The 25,382-nt window shown below is 39.0% G+C and overlaps 2 protein-coding genes across 2 annotated transcripts in view; both read left to right on the top strand.

Annotated features, from left to right (window-relative positions):
- The window catches only part of dock1 (dedicator of cytokinesis 1), a 271,810-nt gene extending 263,127 nt beyond the window's left edge, over positions 1 to 8,683 (top strand). Inside the window, exons 48-52 of the mRNA XM_057826650.1 lie at positions 2,855 to 2,997; positions 3,062 to 3,260; positions 3,330 to 3,504; positions 7,309 to 7,466; positions 7,551 to 8,683. Of these exons, the coding sequence (XP_057682633.1) occupies positions 2,855 to 2,997; positions 3,062 to 3,260; positions 3,330 to 3,504; positions 7,309 to 7,466; positions 7,551 to 7,646 (771 nt within the window). The 3' untranslated portion in view covers positions 7,647 to 8,683. The remainder of the gene's footprint in view (positions 1 to 2,854; positions 2,998 to 3,061; positions 3,261 to 3,329; positions 3,505 to 7,308; positions 7,467 to 7,550) is intronic.
- Positions 8,684 to 9,538: 855 nt separating this feature from the next.
- foxi1 (forkhead box i1) lies at positions 9,539 to 14,068 on the top strand. The gene is made up of 2 exons (XM_057826653.1): positions 9,539 to 11,537; positions 11,699 to 14,068. Exons 1-2 carry the CDS (start codon positions 10,904 to 10,906, stop codon positions 12,175 to 12,177), a joined length of 1,113 nt encoding a protein of 370 aa, XP_057682636.1. The 5' UTR covers positions 9,539 to 10,903; the 3' UTR covers positions 12,178 to 14,068.
- Positions 14,069 to 25,382: the final 11,314 nt, after the last annotated feature.

Raw genomic sequence — 25,382 nt, 5'->3', positions numbered from 1 at the left:
TTTTGTACATACATAAGCCTGCCTATAAGCCGCGTGTGCCCACTTAGTAACAAGAGACATTGAAAAAGACATTGAAAAAGAAATATACAGTTTTCAAAATTTTAATAACACACCTTAACTTTTCGTTCCAAACAGCGCCGGCAAACACGGCAGTTATATAGCAGCGGCACGGAAGTTACATAGCATCAGCATGGCGGTGCAGCACTAATTGTGCTGGTTAAAAAAAACATAAAAGTCTTGGTTAGCAATCTTCATCTTCCTACTGTGCATTCAAACCATGGAAGTCTTCACCCTCAGTGTCGGATATGAAGACGCTCAAATGCACTTCGTCACGCACCTACTCAGTCGCTCCTTCGCTTCGCCTTCAATGTCTTCCATAATGAGGCAAATTCACTCCTAGCCCGTGCTGTCCTCGTCACGCAGCAGTATGGCCCCTTCGAAACCCGTTGGTGATAGCGGACTCTTTCAAAGCGCTTCACGCTGCCAGGCTCCCCCAGCAAACCTGTGCAAAAGCTGCTCTTTGCATGCGGCGAGTCTTGGCAAACGATCTCTTGCCGCTCATCAATAAAGCTTCCGATACAACTCGGATAGCCAATTGAATTTCTTTGTGCATTTTCCATGATGCAGGTATGCCAATTCTACTCATGCACAAAGGTGGATGCACAACGCACAAAGTTAAACTACCGGTAATAGTGCAAACTAGCGTCTTCCTCCACACATATATTCTACGTGTCTCACTCCCACATTCCATGCTCGAGCGCCCCTGGCGGCTGTCAGAAAAATACACAAATTGGCAGCATCATTGCACACGCCGCAGGGCCCAAAATGAAGGAAAAAAGTAGTGGCTTGTAGTCCGGAAATTACGGTAATAGATTAACTCGAGTACTTTGATTAGAAAAAAGATTCAAATTCAATTCTGCTGCTTCGAGTATTTGTTTAATTAAAGTGGTGGTGTTGGTTTGTTTTGAAAGTGTATGTATTTAGTTTTATTGATTTGGGTGGATACACTGCCCTCTGGTGGTGACAGTGAATATGACATAACTCATATCACATGGCTGAATCCAGCTGCTCCCTGTTAAGACCAATAGACGCTTAAGTTTTTGTTTACACTAATGTATTTTTTAAAATATATTCGTAATTTAGTTTATTGGTATATCTCACCGTTTTCTTGTTGGAATATGTGTTTGAACGATTTGTTCAGAGCATTGTAAAAAAAAAAAATTTTTTTTTAAAGTTAGCATTTTATAGCATCTAAGCTAATGGACTTTTGCTGTAGAAGTTAGCCAATTGTTCTTTTGTTGTACTTAGATCCTCATTTATTTATTTTACTTTTATACCGTTTGAGGCTCAGCTCAGGCATTTTAATTTTCTATGCTCCTTATCTGATTATTCAAACTAACTAGTCCATTGATTAATCGACTGCTACAATAATCGATAGCTGCAGCCCTAATCGCCATATCGTGAGATTGTTATTGTGAGCCTTGTATCGCAAATCGTATTGTATCATGAGGAACCCAGAAGTGCACATGCCTTGTACTGAGTATGTAAATTGGGGGTGTGAAAATATATCGAAAAGGGGATTTATCGCAATACTTAAATGTCCCACCAAGAATCTATTTATCATTTTTTAAAAATGCAACTTTTAAAATAAATAAATAAAAGGAACCAACAGGTTGCTACCAAAATCTCCCATCAGAATAGTGTCTATGTTAGCTTATTGTCTGCCATTAACGGCGCGAGACGTCCAATTAATTTTGACTGGATTGGACTTTTAGCGCTCTCAATGGCACTGAAACCAGTGCAGTCACAACCAATCTTTTGTGGGGTCACTTCCTGTTCATTTTAGGGCATTTACAGGTTCGTTCCAGTTGATTTTGAGTCACTTCCTATTCATTTGGGGATATTCTTAAGTCACTTCCTTTTCAGTTCCCCAAAAACAAAAGGATGCGACCTGAAATACCCCGAAATCAACAGGAAGCTGTGACAGGAGCATGTTTACTGCAGTGTAACATATTTCTTCTTTTAACAAATTGTACAAACGTTTAAACGTATGAACTCTGGACATGAAATATCAAAGCTTTGTAGGTGGAATTCTTATTCCTATTCTTGCCTATAAGGCTGCAGCTAACAATTATTTCAGTAGTCGATTAATCGATGAACTAGTTAGTTAGAATAATCTAGTAATCAAATAAGGAACATAAAAAATTGAAATAATTGAGTTGAGCCTTAAACGGTATTTAAAAAACGAAATAAATGAGGATCTATGTACAACAAAAGAACAATTGGCTAAAATGCATAGCAAAAATCCGCTAGCTTAAATGCTATAAAATGCTAACTTTTTCAAAAATTATTTTACAATGCTCTTAACAAATGGTTCAAACAAATGTTCCCACAAAAAATGACAAATTACAACAAATAAGCTGAAATAAAAACTTAGCTTATGATGGTCTTAACAGGGATCAGCTGGTTTCAGCCATGTGAAATGATTTATGTTATATTCACTGTTGCCACTAGAGGGCAGTTTATCCACCCAAATCAATAAAACTAAATTCAAACACTTTCAAAACAAACCATTACAACGCCACTTTAATTAAATGAATACTCGAAGCAGCAAAATTTAATTTGAATCTTTTTTCTAATCGAACTACTCGAGTTAATCGATTAATCGTTGCAGCACTATTGACTGCCATAGACGTTCAATTCGTTTGAAGTGGAAGGGATGACATTCGTTCATTCGCTGCCACCCTTCCAGTTCAAATGGATTGGACGTCTACTAGTGATAAACTCATATGTGAGATACCCGAAGATGATGTATTTAATCAACGTTTTTTTTTTTTTTTTTTGTTACTGGCAGCCGGCAGTCGACGAGCGTCGCGGTTCTCGTCCACACTCCATGATCCGCTCCTTCACCATGCCGTCCTCGCAGCGGCCACTCTCGGTAGCCTCCGTCACTTCCGTTTCCTCGGACAACTCCCCCTCCAGGCCCGGATCGGACGGGTAAATAAGTAGAGCGCTCGTCTCAACCAGCAGATGGCGTCATAACCCAGTCGTGTTGTCACAGCTTCGCGCTGGAACCACTGCTGCCCAAGAAACTGCACACCAAGTCGCAGGACAAGCTGGACCGCGACGAGCCCGAACGCGAGCGTCGGGAGAAGAAGAAGGAGAAGCGCAACAGCAAGCATCAGGAGATCTTCGACAAGGAGATGAAGACCACCGAGATCGCCGTGCAGCCCGCCGAAGCCGTCATACTCTCCGAGACGGTAGAAGACCGCTTCCGGTCGGTTGCGTAGACATTACTTTCACGTGTGATTTTTTGGGGGGGCTCGCAGATCAGCCCGCTTCGGCCTCAGAGGCCAAGAAGTCAAGTGCTGAGCCAGATCGCGGGAGACCGCCGACTCTCCGTGTCGCCGGGACCGCCCGCGTCCAACTCGGCGGCGTCCTCGCCGGGACCGCCGCCTATCACGCCGCGCAGCAAGCTTTCCTTCAGCTTGCACTCTGTTTCCAGTGAGTTGCTTTTCCCTCTATTTTTTTTTCCTCGACATCCTGCATTAACTTAATGGCTGCCATTGACAGCGATAGACGTCCAATCCATTTTGAATGGGAGGGGTTAGCCCTGGGGCCTTCCCAGTCAAAATGGATTGGACGTCTATCGTTGTCTATAGTACTAAAACTCGATCATTCAATGTCAGCCACGTCGATCGCTTTTAGTGAAAAAAAGTGGGTTGAAAAGTCATGATTAACATGTTTGACATGTTTTAATTTTTAACCAATCGATATACAGTGGTATGAAAAAGTATCTGAACCTTTTGCATTAAAATATGAAAACCTATAAATTAGGGCTGTCAAAATGATCGCGTTAACGGGCGGTAATTAATTTTTTAATTAATCACGTTAAAATATTTGACGGAATTAACGCACATGCCCCGCTCAGACATATTTAAATGACAGCACAGTGAAATGCCCACATGTTAAATGTGTTTTATGGAGTTTTGCCCCCCCCTGCTGGCGCTTGGGTGCGACTGATTTTATAGGCCTCAGCACCCATGAGCATTGTGTAAGTAATTATTGACATCAACAATGGCGGGCTACTAGTTTATTTTTTGATTGAAATTTTTACAAATTTTATTAAAACGAAAACATTAACAGGGGTGTTAATATAAAATGTCTATAACTTGTACTAACATTTATCTTTTAAGAACTACAAGTCTTACTATCCATGGATCACGTTAAGAGAATATTAATAATGTTAATGCCATCTTGTTGATTTATTGTTATAATAAACAAATTCAGTCCCTATGTACCGTACAGTGGGGAGAACAAGTATTTGATCCACTGCCAATGGGTTTTCCCATTGACTGTGTATCAAATACTTGTTCTCCCCACTGTATGTTGACTGTATATATCCATCTTGTGTCTTATCTTTCCATTCCAACAATAATTTACAGAAAAATATGGCATATTTTATAGATGATTTGAATTGCGATTAATTACGATTAATTAATTTTTAAGCTGTAAATAACTCGATTCAAAATTTTTATCGTTTGACAGCCGTACTATAGATGTTTGGGTGGTTTAAGTTAAAGCATACGCAGTTTTTTCATCTATGTGGTTTTGACAAAGATCAGCTCACAGTTGATGGTGATTTTATGCAGAAATGTGAAAAATTCCAAAAGGTTCAGATAATTTTTCATACCACTGTAACTATAATTGATTAAACAATTATTTAGTTAAATCCGCTCAAAATTAAAAGACAAAAAATACCTGAAACATTTAAAAATAAATCTTCAATCCTTGCTAATTTTATTATTCATTTAAAGCAACACTCGGTTCATAACATTTATGATAATATGTCCATTGACAACTAGTTGAATGACACCTCTTTTATCTCTTGAGATGGTCTGTGTCGCTTTCACCGGCACTTACTAACTTTGAGGAGGGTGGCAGGGACCCTGCCACTCAGAGAGAGAAAAAAAAAAAAAAAACTACAAATGTGCTGACTGCTTTACAGCATGAACTGCTGGCCAAAAGTATTGGCACCCCTGCAATTCTGTCATATCATGCTCAATTTCTCCCAGAAAATAATTGCAAATACAAATGCTTTTGTATTAATATCTTCATTTATTTTGCTTGCAATGAAAAAACCCAAAAGAGAATGTAGAAAAAATTAAATCATTGTCATTTTACACAAAACTCTAAAAATGGGCCGGACAAAAGTATTGGCACACTCAGCCTAATCCTTGGTAGCACAACCTTTAGACAAAATAACTGCGAATAACCGCTTCCGGTATCCATGAATGAGTTTCTTACAATCTGCTGATGCAATTTTAGACCATTCTTCTTTGACCAACTGCTCCATGTCTCTGAGATTTGAAGGGTGCCTTCTCCAAACTGCCATTTTCAGATCTCTCCATTGGTGTTCTATGGGATTCAGGTCTGGACTCATTGCTGGCCACTTTAGAAGTCTCTAGTGCGTTCTCTCAAACCATTTTTAGTGCTTTTTGAAGTGTGTTTTGAAGCATTGTCCTGCTGGAGGACCCATGACATCTGAGGGAGACCCAGCTGTCTCACACTGGGCCGTAAATTATGCTGCAAAAACTTGTTGGTAGTCTTCAGACTTCATAATGCCATGCACACGGTCAAGCAGTCCAGTGCCAGAGGAAGCAAAGCAACCCCAAAACATCAGGGAACCTCCGCCATGTTTGACTGTGGGAACTGTGTTCATTTCTTTGAAGGCCTCTTTTTTTTTCCTGGAAACTCTATGTCGATACCATGTCACTTCGCCCTTTCCCTATTCATTATAAAGTCAAATTCTGCAAACATGGCTGAGCAACAAGAGACAAAATGTTTTGTCTGAGGAGGGAAAAAAGGGAGGCTACCAGGATAAACAGAACAAACATTGACCAGGCTTTCACTCGCTGGTGTGACCCACCTCCCTGACGAGTTCGGGTGGGGGTTAGCCACACGGTTGCTAACAGTCATATGCTATTGTTTAGCCACAACTGGATTCATTACCTTATTACTATTCGTCCTTCAAACAGTCGCTGGAAACAGAAATGTTGTTTAATCCATCTGCAGGCGACCGTGAGATTGATTGATTTTTGATTGATTGATGTAGGGCTGGAGCTATCAATTATTTAAGTAGTTGATTAATCGATGAACTAGATAGTTCGAATAATCGGATTAGGAACATAAAAAAATAAAATACTACAGCTTAGCCTCAAATGGTTTAAAAAATAAATAAATGAAGATCTAAGTACAATAAAAGAACAATTGGCTAACCTGCATAGCAAAAGTCCTCTAGCTTAAATGCTCGAAAATGCTAACATTTTTTTTTTTTTTTTACAATGCATTTAACAAATCGTTGAAATGCATATTCCCACAAAAAAACGACTAAATATACCTATGGATTAAATTACAAATGCATTATAAAACATTTTAGTGCAAACAAAAACTTACCTTATGTTGGTCTTAACAGGGAGCAGCTGGATACAGCCATGTTAAATGAGTTGTCATACTCACTGTTGCCACTAGAGGGTAGTGCACACAAACACAAGCCATTACAACGCTACTTTAATTGAACGAATACTCGAAGCAGCAAAATTTCATTCAAAGCTTTTTTTGTAATCGAATTACTTGAGTCAATCGATTAAATCGTTGCAGCACTAGATTGATGGTTTTACAACACCTGTACGCTATTGATCATGGGAAGCGCTTCCTTAAGGCAAAACACTACCGCTTTTGTCCACCGGCATCGCTTAAATCAACCAAAACGGAAAATTGACCAAGTGTGCTTTAATATATTAAATAATTTTTAAAAATGCATTTCACTAATGTTTTATGTGTATAGAACTAGCAAATTAAATAATAACTAGTCTATTTTTTAGAACAATTTGTGCTTATTTTGTACTTTTTAATCGTCAACTTTTAATTATTGCTAAGTTTTATTATTTGGTTTTGGTAAGAAAAGCAATATGTAACTTAAACTTTCACATTTTGTGTAAAATAGTTCAAAAATGAAATAACACTTCATTTTCTTTTTTTGTGTTATTTATGTAAAACTTTTTAAGATACATTTTCAAATCTAGAATTGTCATTTTTACCAATTTTTACCACTATTTGTGAAGCACTGCTTTAAGCGATTGGTTCTTGTTCCCATTAACAGCGATAAGTGAGGGATCACTATACACGAATTAACATGTTTAATTGGATAACAGAACAATGTTAACAAATTGGGCATCTAGCGAAAGAGTTAACAAATTTTGTTTAAAGCTCATTCACGAAAAACAACGCTATTGTTGTCATGTTCAGATCTGGAAGTGAACGGGATTGGCTGCGCTGACAAAGTGGAAGTCCCGCCTCCTCTTCCCGTCAAAGGAAGCACTGCTGACTACGGCAACCTTCTGGATAATCACGACTCCAGCACCCCCGCCACTATCGCCACCACCACGCCGCCCCCACATCAACGGGTGCGTACGCCTTCTATGCTCATTTTCATGCAAAAAAAGTCCAAATTCATTTAATTCCTTATTTGTATTACGTTTTCGGCCTAGCATTTACCGCCACCGCTACCTAGCAAGACGCCACCGCCGCCACCGCCCAAGACCACCAGGAAGCAAACATCCATCGATTCGGGAATTGTACAGTAAGCACAAAGACGCCCTCAAAATGGTGGCTGCCCCCCACAAACACATCCGCACATTCCTGGCACTCCTGACCCACATTGACAAAATGAATACCTCATTGCGATCCTTTTGAGTTTTTACCTTCATCAGTCCCACTATGTATTGTACAGAGGTTTGTATATATGAATTTATTTTTTTTGTACGTGATTCTTTGTATTAACGCATTATTAGACCCCAAGTGGCATTTTTACAAAAGAAACAAACCAACAACAACAAAAAAAGGGCTGACGAGTGACTGGTGAAAAGTTTGGCGTGCGCAAAGCGGCTTACTAAAAAAAGTGTAGGATTTGCAATAGGAACTGCTCGAAATTCACTACTGCCACCACTTCTGAATAAATATTCACATTGTATGGACTTTTAAAGCAAAACTTGTGTGCTGACTCCTTATTTTGACCACTAACAGAACAAAAAAAAAAAAAGGTTTAAGACACTAACATTGTTGTTTATTTCCTTTTTTCTCTCTGTACATATTGGCTTTTCTAAGTCAGGATATTCTTGATGAAACAAATAGCTTGCTTTCATTATGTTTAATCGTTTTAACCTGTATGTTGAAGATTTGACAAAAGGAAAATGTGTTTTTTTGGTATGTGTAAGCAAAGATATCAATATTTGAAGTTGTTTCATAATTTCATTTAGTTCAAAATAACGCCCAAAAATTAATTTCATTTCAACTACAAACTGAATACAAACCAAGCACACTTTTAAGAAAAAAAATCAGAACTAAAAATGACTATCAAATTTGAATAAATATATAACAGGCCATTCAGGTTAAATATTTTGATACTGTCATTTATGTGTTTTATGCAATGTTATTTACAACTAGTGATGTAAAATATGCATTGAAAGTGAAGATAACCTAAATTGTCTAAAAGTCTTTTTGCCAAGATCGTCATCCATTGAATATGGTATGTCGGCTGGTGTCGTGCCAATGTAGTTACCCCAGTCAAAAATTGAAAGTTGCTCCATTAAAAAAAAAAAAAAGTTGCTTCAATCCAAATATATATTTTCAACCCCCAAAAAAGTCGCTTCAATTAAAAAAAAAATGTAAAACTCAAAAAATGCATGTGAAAGCTATTTTTCTTTGTTTTTTGTTTTTTTTTTTTTGGGGGGGGGGGGTTGAAGCCAAGTTTTTTTTTTTTTTTTTTTTGATTGAAGTAATGTTGATTTGTGTTTGAGCCACATTTTGGCTAGGTCATTTTTGTCTGTATTATTCATATAAAAAATAAAAAATTGCTCAACCAAAAAAAAATAAAAATAAATTTAAAAATTTTTTTAAAAAAAAGAACAATTTCAATCATGGAAAAAGTTTTTTTAAATGCGAAAAAAATATTTGACATTGGAAATTTTGCATTTGAACACTTTATTTTTAATTGCAAAAGTTTACTTTGACTGAAGCAATCCTTTTTTTGTTTGGGCCATATTATGGGTAGGACATTTGTCTAAATCATTTAATCCCCCCTAAAAAGTTGCTTCAATCAAAAAAACAAAACAAAAATTCAATCAAAGAAAAAAATCATTTCAAAAATAAAATTGCCCTCCTCTAATTTTTGGGGTGAAAATTACATGCAAAGCAAATGACCGTTTACTAGTCACATGATCTTTTCGAAAAATAATTTTGACCCATTGTAAAAATATATTATTTGTTCATTTCATTTATTTTTGTTGCAGTTTTATTGCTTTACAACTTTTATATATATATATGTATATATATATATATATATATAAGTCAATTACATGCAATGATACCTTTCGCCCATTTCAGGCTCATATTGTGAAACCTATGTGTCAGGTGCTGCGTGGGAAGTTTTGCTTTCTTATCTTGGCTATATATGCCATGTTGCTTTATCCTTTAAAGGTCTGTGCTGAGTGGTCATCATGCACTAAACTAACTTGTAGCGTTAGCATAGCGTTTGTGTTAGCGTAGAGTTAGCATTAACATTTAGCGTGGTGACTCAGTGAAAACATTTTACATACAGTTCGTGGCGTCCAGTTGAGTTTAATTAACTGCAAGTAAAATGCTCTTTTCCTCCTGAGTGTGTATTATCATCATGAAGTCCTTGTAGACTCTACATTTATGTGCTCGCCTGTCATGTTAATTCGAAATTGTTGGAAACCTTTTTTTTTTTTCATGGACTAAATGTCTATTGGCGAAAACATTTTAAGAATTGCCGACTAAAACTAGACGAAGAACCCATTTTAAAATTATTAAAATATGAGAAAGAGAACAAAATGCGCCATAATTTTTGTCACATGTTCACACTGCATGACATTTTATGTGTAGTTAGCCTGCATCGTAGCAGTGTCTGTTTGTGTCACTCATGTGACGTTCGGCGCACCCCCCAACTTACGCACTCGTGTCATCTCCAGTCTCCTCATTGCTTGTTTTGAGACACACACACACACACGCTAAGATTTGTCTTTTAAAGGTCTGCGCTGAGTGATCATCACACACTAAATGTAACTCGTAGCGTTAGCATAGCATTCACGTTCGCCTTATTATCAGGCTATTGCTAACGGCGAGCGTCCTCTTAAACTCTCCGACTTTTTTATACATACAGTTCGTGACGTTCAGGTGGGTATAATTTTTTATTTTACATTTGAAAACATTTCCATTCAATGTCGACTAAAACTAGGCGAAATTAGTCTTGAGACAAACACATTTTGAGATGACTAAAATATGACTAAGACTAATAAATATTATCATCCAAAAGACTAAGACGAAAATTAAAAGGGATACAAAAAATAGTATATGGCTGTGAAAGATATTATTTATAATTGTTTATTTTGCTGTTTACTATTTAATGTATCCAAAAAAAACCTGCGTTGGTGCTGTAAATGTGCTCAACTGAAGCAAAACAAAATTGTAACTAATATAATTGAGCCACTTTGTATCATGTGCCATTTTAATCACTGATTTGTGATTTAGCATTTTTCTTTCATTATGATCTAATTATATTGGCTCCACATTGGCTCCTCTAAAAAGCAAAGTAAAAAGTGAGGCTCTCTTTGCTTGAAAGAGATGCTATCATAATAAGATGTAGATGCTATCTGTGCCCATTGAAAGGCAGATTGGGCTCGATTGAAAAAAGGAGGTGTGACCGATCCCCTTTCAAAAAAAGAAAAAAAATCTCCCGGGGGCTCCACCTGGCCCCTTGCCCATAAATACGCCTCCCTCGCCGGGTTGAGAGTTCAGTGCAGTCCGGAGCGCTTGGACGGTTTTTATGTGGATTATGAACGCCTTTGGACCGCAGCAAGCTTCCAGCCAGCAGAGCAGCAGCAGCCATCCCGCACACGACCTCCTGGACATGGCGGTGTATTGTGACAACTACGGCGTGTACCAGCACCAGAACCTCCACCACCTGCATCACCCTCAAAGGCCCCCCAACCACCCCGCCGGCTACGGCCTTAGCGACTACGCCGCCCCGCCCACCAACCCCTACCTGTGGCTCAACAACTCCCCCGCCTCGCCCTACCTGCCCGCCGGCTGCGGTGGAGGAGGCGGCGGTGGCGGCGGCTCAACTTTCCTCCAGTCTCCCGGCTTCAGCTCCGGCAGCCACCGGCAGCTCCTAACGGCGCCTAGCGGGCTCGGAGGCGCCGACCTGGGCTGGCTGTCCATCTCAAGCCAGCAGGAGCTCTTCAAGATGGTCCGACCCCCGTACTCGTACTCCGCGTTGATTGCCATGGCTATCCAGAACGCGCAGGACAAGAAGCTGACCCTGAGTCAAATTTACCAGTACGTGGCTGATAATTTCCCTTTTTACAAGAAAAGCAAAGCTGGCTGGCAGAACTCCATCCGGCACAACTTGTCCCTCAACGACTGCTTCAAGAAGGTGGCTCGAGACGAGGATGACCCCGGTGAGTGCGGCTAGTCTCTATTAAACTCAAACATGAAAATTCCCAGGTTTATTGAATGCCACGATTTTACAATGAATTTCTTGCGTAGCTAATTGCGGTTAGCTAACTTACTTTTCGAAAGCAAATTAAAAAATAAAAGTAATTTTCTTCACTACTCCTAGGTAAAGGCAACTACTGGACGCTAGACCCCAACTGCGAGAAAATGTTCGACAACGGCAACTTTCGGCGCAAGAGAAAGCGGCGAGCCGACATTAGCACCGTGGCCGAGAAGCCCGACTCGGACGCCCAGCACAAGCTCTCCGACACGGCCAGCCTGCTGAGCTCGTCCCCGCCAAGCCTTCGCGGTTCGCCGGCCTCCACGGAGCCCCGCTCGTCGCCGCCCAACTCGGCCGAGCACAGTCCGTGTTTCGCCGGCTTCGTATCCGGCGTCAACACGCTGATGGCCGGCGGACCCGAAGCCTCGTCCAGGGTCCCCGAGCGGGACTTTGGCACGGAGTTTTCCCAAACCCGTGAAGGCATGTCCGGACTGGGCTCTTATTCGCCCTCCATATTCTCCGACGGAAGAATGAACTATTACAACCTCAGCAATCACTTTACTGTCAACAACCTCATATACAACCGGGAAGGAACTGAAGTTTAATGTGGATTTTTCTAAAAATAATTTATCTCTCATTTAAAGTCGTTTTGTATTTTATGAAAAAGATGCAAAAAATCCTCAATGGTGTTGCAAAATCACACTTTGTAATCAAAACACTTGTCCTGTTGGGGAAGAAAAATGTATAGAAATTATTTTCATACTGTGTATATATTATATATTTTTAAATTGAACCCTTTATCAGGCAAAGGACTCTTTTTGGCAATTAAAAACTTAACCTGGACATTACATTTTTGGTTCATGTTGGCCACATTTGATATGCTAAAGCGTATCCACATGTAGATGCCAAATCTCTAATAATTATATTTTTTAATCATAATTTTTAATACTGCTGGCATGGTCTTTTACAGTGCGGTACATATTAGTCATTGACACAACAGTATTTCAGCTACCATTGACGGCGCTAGACATCCAAGCCATTTTGATAGGGAGGGCTGACAGCGATCATTGTCTTATCGTTAAGTTAAACAAGTGCCCTATAAAGGGTTAAACTTGCATTGACTTTTGAATAAAGGCGTTTTTTATTGGATCTGTGTTGTCTTTCCTTTTTATGATTCTTATAAATACCATTTTTACATTCTGTCGCTTTTATGATCACTCCAAATAAAGCCCCCTCCAAATAATCCTATCGGATTGTCTGCAGTCAAGTGGCTGCAAGTTGTCAAAGTGTAAAACAGAGACATTTTCCGCCTGTCGCCCCCAATCGGCCCTCTAAGCGCCCCCCCTTATCTCCGCCCCAGTTCACAAGTTCAGCTTTTTGTCTAAACCCCGTTTGAAGTGGACCTGTCGGGAATATTTGCACCTGTTCCTGAACATCACACATGTGGAACACTCGCTCCTTTACGGAAGAGCGTCTGACAATGTCTCTGGCGGTGGGATAATTGAGTCCACTCAGGCGCTGCGTGAAAAGGGGAATTAATTGAGCAGCACAATGGACGCTTGGCATCAGGAGCGCTCCCCTCCTGGGCTGCGATGAAAATATTGCCATCTGAAGATGTGGGAACAAACCAACTCTGCCCCCGCTCCCACAAAGGCCGGCTTTTGTGCCATTATCGGGGAACAAAGCGGGATGTTGTCGTAACATTCCCAAGTTCACACCTCGGGGAAAAAAAATGTCACTCGTTACAACTTAATCGCTGATTCTAACCTTATAAGTCTACTGAAAATACCTTCTATGTAGGACCAATAGGAGTGTCATTTGTTCCCAAACTCCAAAAGTAATTAAAAACTTGAAAAAAAACATGTCATTAAACATGTCATTAAATCATTAAAAAAAACGTGAAAAATAAGCAGTCTTTTATGATTTTGATTTTTAAAAATGTATAATTATAAACACAAAAATCAAATTCAAACAGTTTCTGCACCATAAATATTTAATAGTGTACCGCATGAATGCTATTTTCAGACCGCAAGGCTGCGTGACGTCACCATCGTAAACCGGAAGAGGGTCAACATATAAGCGCGCTCTCATACAACCAATGCTATTACTGCTTGTTTTCGGTCATCTTTGAAAAAAGAACATGCAGATTAAACAATGCTGCTATGGAACTTGTAGAAACGACTCTTGAAGGATGTTTTCTTTATACGTTTCCCAAAGCCAAAAACTCGGAGGGAAAAAATGTGAACAATGGATTAACTTGTGCGAACGTCCAAAAGACCAGTTTAACACCAGCAAGGTGAAGACATTCACCTTCATATTCAGTAAACATTTTGTTGGGGGCGATGGTCCTACTGATCGACAATCCTGCCCCGAAGAAGTCAGCCATTTTGATATTTTTACTTATATTTTAGCGTGGCGTTTTGCCGTGCTGCTTCTGTCTGACAATGAATGACCTGAAAAAAAATAAAATTTTATTAGTATATCACAACAGTCATGTAGGCCTATTCGTCTAAAATACGGATATTTAAATAAATTAGCCGTGTTAGGCCTTGGTCTTTTTGTATAGTAAGCCTCTTCATGGCTACAGGTAAGCTCTAGGTAGACTTAACAGCTTTACCTTTTCTGTCTTAAAGAAGCAACCTTTCTAAGGGGAAGTGTAAATAAATTAATAGAATTAAGATTTGCTATTAATGAAAAAATTAGAAGTGTCTGTCACTGAGTAGCATTTGCGATCGCTACACAAAAATAGCAATATAAATGACCCCCAAGAACGGTCAGAGACGTATGATAAACAGAGGATATAATATACAAGAAATACTGAGCATATGGTGGTCAAGGATAGCTTGTTGAAACAGGAGAATGTCATTGTCAGTGGCGTAAGGCAATGCACACAAGAAAAAGGTGTCGATAAAAAAGCTACCTCTGGATCAGGTCGGCTCTTTTTTCCCATCTTTTTCAGCCCTCGACACTCAAGCCATCTCTTTAACTGAACATTTGTATGTTCTTCCACATCTTTACTAGAGAATTTGGCACCACGGACATCATTTTCGGACAGAATTTGTAGGTTTAGCTTAGTAAACATTTCGTTTATGGTAAATGGTAATATTTCCATGCATCTAGCATGACGGACAAACGAGAGCTTAACCACCCTAGCAACAGTTGCTAACGTCATGAATATTAATGAGCAAAAGTGACGTGTTGCGTGTGGTACGCTATTGCAACTCCTGTTGTGTGTGACTTGGCCACCGGGGGGCGTAACAAAACAATCCTACCGACAAAAAAAGAAGAGTTTCACAACTACTGCAATTACCGAACATCACTCGCATCACACGAGTCGTTTTGATCATGTGTATTTTAATTTTCATAATTGTATTAAGCATTTTACACATGACATTTATTTGTTGCCCTATGATGATGGCGTACCTGTCCCTTTAAGTTAGTAAGTTTATGTGGAAAGTGATATATCAAATTCGAATCATGTTTTATTTACGATTATTATAATTACTCATTTATCATTGATTATATGAGGCACCTATTTATTGCTAATTATTTACTATATTATTAAATATGCTTATATAATTAAGTATTTTAATGGCAAATGTGTGTCAGAGTAGCTGGAAGAGTCAGAGAAGGAGTTCAGAGGGGTTCTGGGGTTGCATGCACACCCGGGCATCCAGGGGGTCCAGTTTGTAGGCGTAAAGGGGATTGATTGGTCAAAAACAAACAGAACACACATTTTTACATTCACATTTTTTTCATCATATTAAGCATTTAAACTAAAGATGATCGATCGGGTCCGATCACGTCATTTTCAAAGTATCGGAATCGGCAAAAAAATATCGGACATGCCTTTTTTTAATATATGTATATTTTTTAATTAAATCGTTTTCTAATTGTATTTAACGTTAAAGACAAAATGTCTTACATTCACCCAGAGTCTTTAGTTTTGGCTTACAGTAGGGCTATCAAATTTATCGCGTAAACGGCGGTAATTAATTTTTTAAATTAATCACGTTAAAATATTTAATGCAATCAACGCATGCGCTGCACGACCCACTCACGCATTGTCGCGTTCAATCTATAATGGCGCCGTTTTACCTATATATAGAGCTAACAGGCAGCGTAAAATGAGTAGAGAGAATTTTGGCAGTCTTTGGAGTCTCTTTTTAATTGGCTAAAGCCTTAAAATCCCTCTCTCAACAATTAGAAATATCGTGGGAAGCAATGTGGGGAAGAACGGTAGTGGTTGATGTTTTCCTTAACACCCTATGTTACTTCCCAACGCATAGAAGATATATCAATTGGTGCCACTACGCACAGTCATGGTTGCACTTCCCATCATGCATTTGGGCAGAACACTTAAATGGCTACAGTATCATTTACTGAAAGCTCAACAAATACACTAGATGGCAATATTTAGTCACAATATACAAAGTCACATTTATCCTTTAAGAATTACAAGTCTTTCTATCCGTGGATCCCTCTCACAGAAAGAATGTTAATAATGTAAATGCCATCTTGAGGATTTATTGTCATAATAAACAAATACAGTACTTATGTACTGTATGTTGAATGTATATATTCATCCAAGTTTTATTCATTTTTTTCTTAATGCATTGCCAAAATGTATATGATAGGGAAAAATTATCGGGAATGATTGGAATTGAATCGGGAGCAAAAAAAAAAGCAATCGGATCGGGAAATATCGCGATCAGCAGATACTCAAACTAAAACGATCGGATCGGGAGCAAAAAAACACGATTGGAACAACCCTAATTTAAACATACCATTACAGTTGAAAAGTTGAATTTTATCTGGACTTTTTTGTTGATTTTGAACAGTGTTGTTTTTGGCAGCCCTTTTAATTATCGTCATAGTCTTTTGGACGATAATACTAATTAGTCTTAGTCTTATTTTAGTCATCTCAAAAGGTGTTTGTCTTAATCTAGTTTTAGTCGACGTTTACTTATAATATTGTCATCTGTTGTTTTTTTTTAAAATACTCCAAAATTAAATAAATAAATAAAGGTTTCCAACTATTTCGAATGAACATTGACAGACAAGCACGTATTGTAGTGTCTGGTGATAATACACACTTAGCTGGAAAACAGTACATTATTTTCGAAGAATTATACCCACGTGGATACCATGAAATGTAAAAAAAAAAAAAAAAAAAAAAAAAAAGTTGCCTGAGGGTTTAAGAGAACGCTCGCTGTTAGCGTTAGCCTAATGCAAATGCTATGCTAATGCTACAAGTTACATTTAATAAATGATGTTCACTCAGCACAGACCTTTAAAGGCTAAAGCAGCATTGTGTATCATTTCTGACCAAGATAAGAAAACAAATATTACCGTGTGTGCAAGCTGGAGTAACTGGAGAATACACTTGTAATTTCTTGGGGGGTAGGAGGGCGCAGAACGTCCCGAGTGACACAACCAGACGCTACTACGATGCAGGCTAACTACACATAAAATGTCACTCATTCTTAACATGACGGAAACTATTGCGCATTTTCGTTTCGTCAGACAAAAACTTGCATCCGTCTCGTTACGTTTATCGTATCGTCATGAAAAAAAGTGTCCGTTGACGAAATTGTTTCGTTATTGTCATAGTTGATGAAAAAAACACTAGTTATGAATACTCATTTGATTTATCATTTATATTATTACTCATTAGATTTTAGTTATTGATTATATTTACTACAGTTTATTACTACAATATTAATGGATGTGCTTGTATAATTTTGTATTTTAATGTCAATTGTGTGTACAATCATTGCAAATACTCATTTTCTAGTTATTAACTAAAATGTTATTACTATAGAAATGTGCTAATATAATTCCATTTAATGTCAACTGTGTGAATAATTGTGTTCACTCAAAACATTTCAGAAATTTGAAGTATATCAACTCATTCACTGCCCAAAATGTGTTTTATTTTTATTTTTTTCTATTACTGCTATCAACTCTGTACCCGAACAATCGCTGCTAGCCTCTCCCAGTCCAAATGGATTGGACTTCTATCGCCACCAATGGCATTGAAAGAGTTAAACAGTGCACAGTCCTACTTAATATGAAATCAGTACATGTGGCGTGACATGATGACAGCTCCAGTCTCATTGAAGAATGTGTGTAATATATGTACAGTAAAACAGCAAGGGGTGCATGAGTGACAGGTGAGGAGAATGTCAGTCAATGCGCGTGACCCGGTTGGGTTTCATTACCAAGGCTCATAAAATAATGCCGTCGGACCCGCGAGCTATTGCGCGATTTGAGTTTTGGCCCCCTAAAAGTTGCCTGACGGTTTGTCACGGATAAAGGATGGTCCGCCCTCAACGCGTTAATGTGAGAACAAAGACTTTTGGTCCGAAGACTGAGCCAGGTGGGATAGGTTACATTGTTTGGGGGATCGCTTTTCGTCACGTGAAGACAGACGTCGGACGAGGATTTACGCGCGCTGGTTCCGCTTGCATAATTCTTAGGAAATTTCTCACAGGCTCTGTAATAGCAGACCAGCAGGTCGTGAAGCTGTACTTTATCTTCTTATATAGTATCACTATGGAAGAATTTGAGGCATATTTGAAAATAATCACGTAAAGCAACAGGTGGCGCTAAAACCACTAAGCTGTTTGAAAGAACTGGAAGAGTTTTGGGAAAATGTTAAAGTGTAATGAGAAAATATGTCATGTTTTGAGATCTTTTTGAAGGGTTATTTGGACATAACAAAAATCATCAAATACTAAATACAGGTAGTCCCCGGGTGACGAACGAGTTCCTGCAACGTAAACCGAGCTTCGCGTAAATTGGAATTAACCATTTACAATGTCAAAATAACTATCCAAAAAGTCCAAAAGTATTGTAATTATTTTAATGGTGGAGGATACACTGCCCTCTGTTGGCAGCGTTGGATCTGGCTGGACTGTCGTTCAATAATGCTTCCATACAGGAGCACTCAGACGTCTCACATGGATACAGGATAGCTGCGCTCTGGTTCGGCCCACATGAGGCTGTAAATTGTTTCAGTTAATATTTGTTTGTGTATGCATTTGTAATTAAGTTTAGAGCTACAGTTTGTGGAGGTGTGGGTGAGCGTTTTGTTATGAGAATTGTAAACACGTTAGCATTCGTAATGTTTAAATTAGCGGACTTTTGTGAAGCAAATTAGGCAAATTTAATCTAGTGAATTTACATATTGATCAGACTAGATGGACGTTTGAACACCATTCGTTTTGTGTTAAGTGTTTTTTTTTTTTTTTAAATGCGTGTCCTTTTGAACGGACGTGTACACAATTAGTGTGTATGTGCCGGTATGAGATTCTGTCAGTAGGATAACCTTAAGCCAAAATATCACGGTTTTACGGTATCACGGTATTGCAATTACAGCTCTAAAATGTGTTACTTTGAGGTATTTGGGGTTTTCAAAAAAAAAAAAAAATTTTTTTTCCATTGAACAAGATATTTTTCAAAACATATGAGCAAATTGGAACATAAGTACAGTGGGGCAAATAAGTATTTGGTCAACCACCAATTGTGCAAGTTCTCCTACTGAAAAGATTAGAGAGGCCTGTAATTGTAAACATGGGTAAACCTCAACCATTTTCCACCATGCTGTGCAAATAAATTCTTTAAAAATCAAACAATGTGATTTTCTGTTTTTTTTTCTTCCACATTCTGTCTCTCATGGTTGAGGTTTACCCATGTTGACAATTACAGGCCTCTCTAATATTTTCAAGTGGGAGAACTTGCACAATTAGTAGTAGACTAAATACTTATTTGCCCCACTGTATGTATAATGTTAAAATACTTTTTTTTTAAATCACAAAAAATAACTGATATATTTTAATTAAATTTTAAATAAATGCAGTCATTTAAAGTTGGATCTCACAGCCCCACTACTTAATTCGCTTATGTTATGTAACATATTTTTGTATTTGAATTACATTTTTTTGTTCAATTTTCACATTACTTTCTGTAGGTGACAAAACCTTTGTCTTGCCAAAATTGGACCTTTATGTCTTCATTAAATGATGAATCTTTTTTCAGGAAAACAAATATAATTTTGTACATTCAACATCATTTGGGAGGGTCTTAGCTTTCATATGAGCCATTTCTGAAACCAAATGAATAATTAAAAGTCAGGTTATTAGCAATTGCTTCTAGAAAATGGATAAGTGACAAGACTTTTGTCAGGGACTGTAAATTGTATAACAGCAACAGTATGAAATGAATGCCAATGTCGGCAATGTTCTCATTTTACCAGAAAGCAGCAACATTGTTAAAAAAAAATAAATAAATACATATATATATATATATATATATATATATATATATATATATATATATATATTGAATCTAAAAAAAAAAGTACTAAAACAGAAGATGAATGAATAATAAAAAATTACTGACAGCCGACAACCCGGCTGGTGTGAGTTGTACACGACTGCGACCTACAGTATAGTCTGAAAAATATTGTAATTATCTAAGTGCTTTTTCCCCACATAGTACAACGTTAGTTTTTTTTTTTTAACTAGGGAGGGGGGGGGGTGTTAACACACCTGCACGCTGTCATTGCCTTCTCTTCACAGACAGGAAGTGGTGACAGATGACACAGGAAGTCGCTTCCCGCGAGGGGATTACTTCGCGGTGCTAGCCGGAAACCTGGGTGGGTTAGGGTGGTGGGTGGGGGTTACACACGCCACCTACCCCACATTTAAATCCTACCCACCATCTAAACAACACGACCCCCAGGCCCTAATGAGACCCCCTACCTGCTGCTCTATTATGAATGGTGCATACCAATAGAAAGACAGCAGAGGGGTCTTCAAAGAATGTTGATCAAATAATCACTGCCAATCCTCCCAGTCCAAATGGATTGGACGTCAATCGCATCATCGAACGGTGACGTCAACTTGACGTCTGTTGCCATCAATGTCAAGGACTGAGTTAAATGGGCATTTTTGTGTTAGCCTAATAGTTAATTACTTACATGACAATGGTCTAGGACTCGACTCACATGTGACGTCTCACGTCTGCTCGCAGTGACGGGCTAAGACATGTCCTGGAGGGGCGAGGCATTCCCTGCCCCTCCACTTTGACCTTTAAATGCACCCCTATCACCCCCCCGAATAACGCAATGAAGTAACATACTCTCAAATGAGGCAGGCCTTCAATCTCATAAAGCAACAGAATGAGATTTTTCTCCAGTTTTTTAATAAAGCTGACAACTTAATAACCTGACATGCCATTACTTACATCATTCCACTATATTTAAGCATTTATCCTAGGTGCACCTTTAATGAAGAGCACAATCAACAATAATGACAAGGCGGGTACGGCGCACGGTGTAATGATGCAATCAAAATGCGGTCAAAGCAAAACGAAGCTCACTCGGACCTGTCTATGTCCTGGAACTCCATTTAGACTAAGCATGTGCTGGTTACCGGTTTTAACTCATTCACTGCCAAAAACGTGGGTTTTGTTTGGTTTTGTTTTTTTCTATCATAGCTCTTACCTCTACTTACGAATGTCTTAGAGTGTTTGTTGCCAAAAAGCTCAATCTTGGTCTCACACAAAAATACACACAGTCCCAGGCTTCAACTGGGACCATGTGCTTTGGTCAGATGAGACCAAGATTGAGCTTTTTGGCAACAAACACTAAGGCTACGTTCATACTACAGGTCTTAATGCACAAATCCGATTTTTTGTCATATCTTTTTTTGGCAGCCTTTGTCCATTGAGACCATTCAAGTATTACGCATGCGCACTAATTCACAGTCCGACACGCGCTGAGCAAGAGGACCCGCATGCGCAGAAGCATCAAAACAAATGACCATACATGTTGGCTGTCTTCCGTCATTCCAGGGATTATCATATTTAGCTCGTTAAAAAGAGGACACAAATAACAGACATTAATAATCCACGTTTAGTTTTATTTTCAAAGTTTATATGGACTGATAGAACGCATACACGCACACACATAAGCCTTGACGTGTGTGCGTGAAATGACGTGGGTGGTCAATCCCGCTTCGTGCTTAAAAGCAGAGTTCAAGCTAGGCGCTAATGCCTGCATCGCTGCCGTCCTTCGTGCCTCTTGCTGTTTGCTGACGTAATTAGTGCATGAATTCCGATTCCGGAGACTGGACAGTACAGACCGCTGCGACAGTCTGGAAAAATGTGGCCCAGATCGGATTTGAACCACATACGAAAGTGACCCAGATCGGATTTGAAATGGTCCAGTTCTATGGGACTTGTCACGTTCAGACCGTCAAGTTAATGCCTCACTCGAGTCGGAAAAACACGAAAAAATCGGATTCGTGCATTAAGACCTGTAGTATGAACGTAGCCTAAGTGGGTCTGGCGTGCCACGAAAGATGCGCATGCTGAAAAGCACCTCATACCCACTGTGAAGTAGGGGGTAGGGTCAGTGATGCTGTGGGGCTGTTTCGCTTCCAAAGGCTCTGGGAACCTTGTTAGGGTGCATGGCATCATGAATGCTTTGAAATACCAGGACATTTTAAATCAAAATCTGTTGCCCTCTGCCCGAAAGCTGAAGATGGGTCGTCACTTGGTCTTTCAGCAAGACAATGACCCTAAACATATGGCCAAATCTACAAAGAAATGGTTCACCAGACACAAAATCAAGCTCCTCCCATGGCCATCTCAGTCCCCAGACCTTGTTTAGTTGGCAAAAGGGGGTTGTACAAAGTATTAACACCAGGGATGCTAATAATTGTGACACACATTATTTAATGTCAAATAATATTTTCTTCATGTGGGATTTTTTCCCCCACTTGTATTGAAGGTTGGATTTTTTCTTTTTTTCCCATTAAGGTCCCATATTATTTGAATTAAAAAACAAATATTAGAAGCGAAAAAACACATCTTTTTCGGGGGTGCCAATTATTATGGAGGGCACTGTACCTTCAACACCTACAACAGAGTTGGTGCGCCCTCTTTCTTTCCTGCACATCCAAAATCCACCTGAAAATTAACCAAAAGTTCAAGTAAGTCTTATTTTTTCCCAAAAATGTCTTCATACACTGTACCCTCTGCAACTTAGTCGCATCTGCTCATCTGAGCGTTGGCATTCCTACATTGAGCGATTATGTCACACTTAAAGGATTTCAAGCTATTCAGGAACGAACGAGCAAGCACTAAAAGCGACGGTGTTATCGTATCACGTCCAGAAAGCCAGCGGGAGGTTCCACGTTTGTATTACAAGCTTTCACGGCGCGTGCGTTGACGTGGCCGTATTTCAGGCCGTCACGCTCGCCTGTACTTGACATTTCACGTCCGCGCGAGTCGAAGTAACAAAGACGAGGCGGGATAAATCAAGGCGGACGCTCACAACTCAACACGTTCCCATACGGCTCCGGTTTTACGGCATCTCCTGGGGTTTTGATTTTGGGACGGATGAACCTCTTACTAACATACAACAACAAGTTCCTGTGAAAAGTCATTCAGTCTTTCAGGGGATTGAAGTCACTTAAGCGAGTGTCAAGTGATCCGGTTTCAACCGTGATGGACATCGCTTACGGAACCCCCAGGGAGGAAATTCCTTCAGGACTTAGTCCAGTTTTCTTTTTCTTTCTGCCTGATGACTTCCCCTTGCGACGTTTTGGACAAAATGGACATGCGAGCAGCCAAAGGGAGAAAAAGAATGTAAAATCTAAGAAAGCAAAAAAAAAAAAAAAAACTCTTTCCTGAATAAAAATGTGGTAGATTTACTTTGACTAACAGAAAAATGCATCATTGGAAGATAGTAAGACATTTTTCGGTGTATAAGTCGCACCTGAGTATAAGAACGCACAATAAAGAGGAAAAAAAATACCGTAATTTTTTGGACTGTATGCCGCTACTTTTTTCCCCTCATTTTGAATCCTTTGGCTTATAATCCAATGCGGTTTATTTGTTGATTTTTTTGTCTTAATAGGTAACACTTCATTTGACAGCAGTGTCATAAGACCATCATAATTATGACATGACACTGTCATGGGCATTAATGAATGCTTACGACAGTTGTCATTAAGTGTCATCCTGCAAATTTTGTCACTAACTCCATTTATGTCCAGCTTCATATGGTATGGGTATGGGTATGGTATGGTGGTAACTAGGGCTGTCCCAAACGACTAATTTCCTTCCGATTAGTCAGCCGACTATTTTTACGATTAGCCGACTAATCTAATATTTATTTTATTTATTTTTTACTAATTTAATAATGAAATTTTTGTTAAAGCTTATTAATTCACAAAAAACATTTTGGAACACCTAAATTCTTTATTAACGTATAAATAAATAACATATCAATAATAAATCACAAACAATGAGGTCAAATGCTGCTGGCATTAACTGGTGCAAAAAAATGTAAACGGAAACACTGTGACTTCACCTTTTTAACAGGACTCAAAACAATTCTTACTCTTTTTGCGGTATGTCATTGTCTATATTGTTCTAAATGTTAAAATGAATTGCAATGTCCTGGACAATCATTTTCAGAATACTTTGTGTAAGTTCAGATGCTCTTTCTGGTGTGCATTCCGCATTTTTTGGGGAGGGGAAAACTGTTCAACTTTTGTTTGTTATAACCTAAAAATAGATAAAGCAGAAGGCACACTGAAATATTAGCACAATTATTTTGAATGAAAAGCACACATAGTCATAGTAACAAAAATTAAATATATAGTATTTTATAGCAGGGGTCCCCATCTGCCGGGCCGCGGACCGGTACCGGTCCGTGGCACATTTGCGACCGGGCCACAAAGAAAAAAGTAATTTAATAACGACTGCATTCTGGCCGAATTAACCCTGTGCCCCTGCTTAACACACCAATATCTGTCTACTTTAGATATAATACTACGGGATAGATTACAATGTTGTCATAGAAGTCCATTGATTGGACTGCTAGCAGTACATCTTGTTTGTGTATATAATATATCTATGTGCGCTTGTCCTCGATAATAGCTTATTACTAGGCCGCGGCGCAGCACATTTGTTCCCGGAAATAATTGGCCCCCACACGAGCGAAGATAACAGGAAAACAGACGTTTTTGGAAATATTTTTACGGCGAAAAGGATATTTTTACGGCGACAAGGGCACCTGATGAGCATACAACCTCGAAGACCCACGAACTGCGAAGGAGTGGATTCGTGACCCGTTTGTGAATAAACAGAGAGATCGCAAATGACGGCGACCTTATTAAACGTACATCTGAGACAACAACTCTACCGAGGTTCTGGATTAAAGTCATCCTGGAATATCCTGACATCGCGCCAAGAGCGTTGAAAACCTTGCTACAATTTCCAACATCGTATCTTTGTGAAGCGGGCTTCTTAATTAATGCTTAACGACAAGGCGAAGTCGCTAATGGTGAGCGCGGTGTGTAGCTGTGCAGCTGTTGTGTGAAGCTTACATGGCAGGATGAATCTGTGGAGAACTTTTCTACAAGTCCTTCCATGATCAAACGTAAATTAATATTCCTTTCTTTCAAGGAAGTTTGTAGTGTTTACTTTGGAATCGCTGCATTTGCGCATTTTGCGGCTATGTTTAACGTTACGCGCATGCGCAGAACCGCATCGTTGCAGTTTTTGATGGGTTGCAAAATTTGTCAGAACCCCGTCCGTGAAAAAAAAGACCCAAATAACACTGGTCCGTGGTGCAAAAAAGGTTGGGGACCCCTGTTTTATAGTACACTGCTATATGTATATACACAATAATACTTTATAATATAAAGTAACTAACATTAGTGCAGTCATGGATTACAGTAAGCAGGTCAGTGCTGTGTTTCCATATATATTTTTATTTTATTATGTA

This window comes from Corythoichthys intestinalis, chromosome 21 (genome assembly GCF_030265065.1).
Source record: "Corythoichthys intestinalis isolate RoL2023-P3 chromosome 21, ASM3026506v1, whole genome shotgun sequence".
Classification (NCBI taxonomy): Eukaryota; Metazoa; Chordata; class Actinopteri; order Syngnathiformes; family Syngnathidae; genus Corythoichthys; species Corythoichthys intestinalis.
The sequence above is the reverse complement of the archived record's forward strand: the minus strand, read 5'-3'. Positions and strand labels throughout refer to the sequence as shown.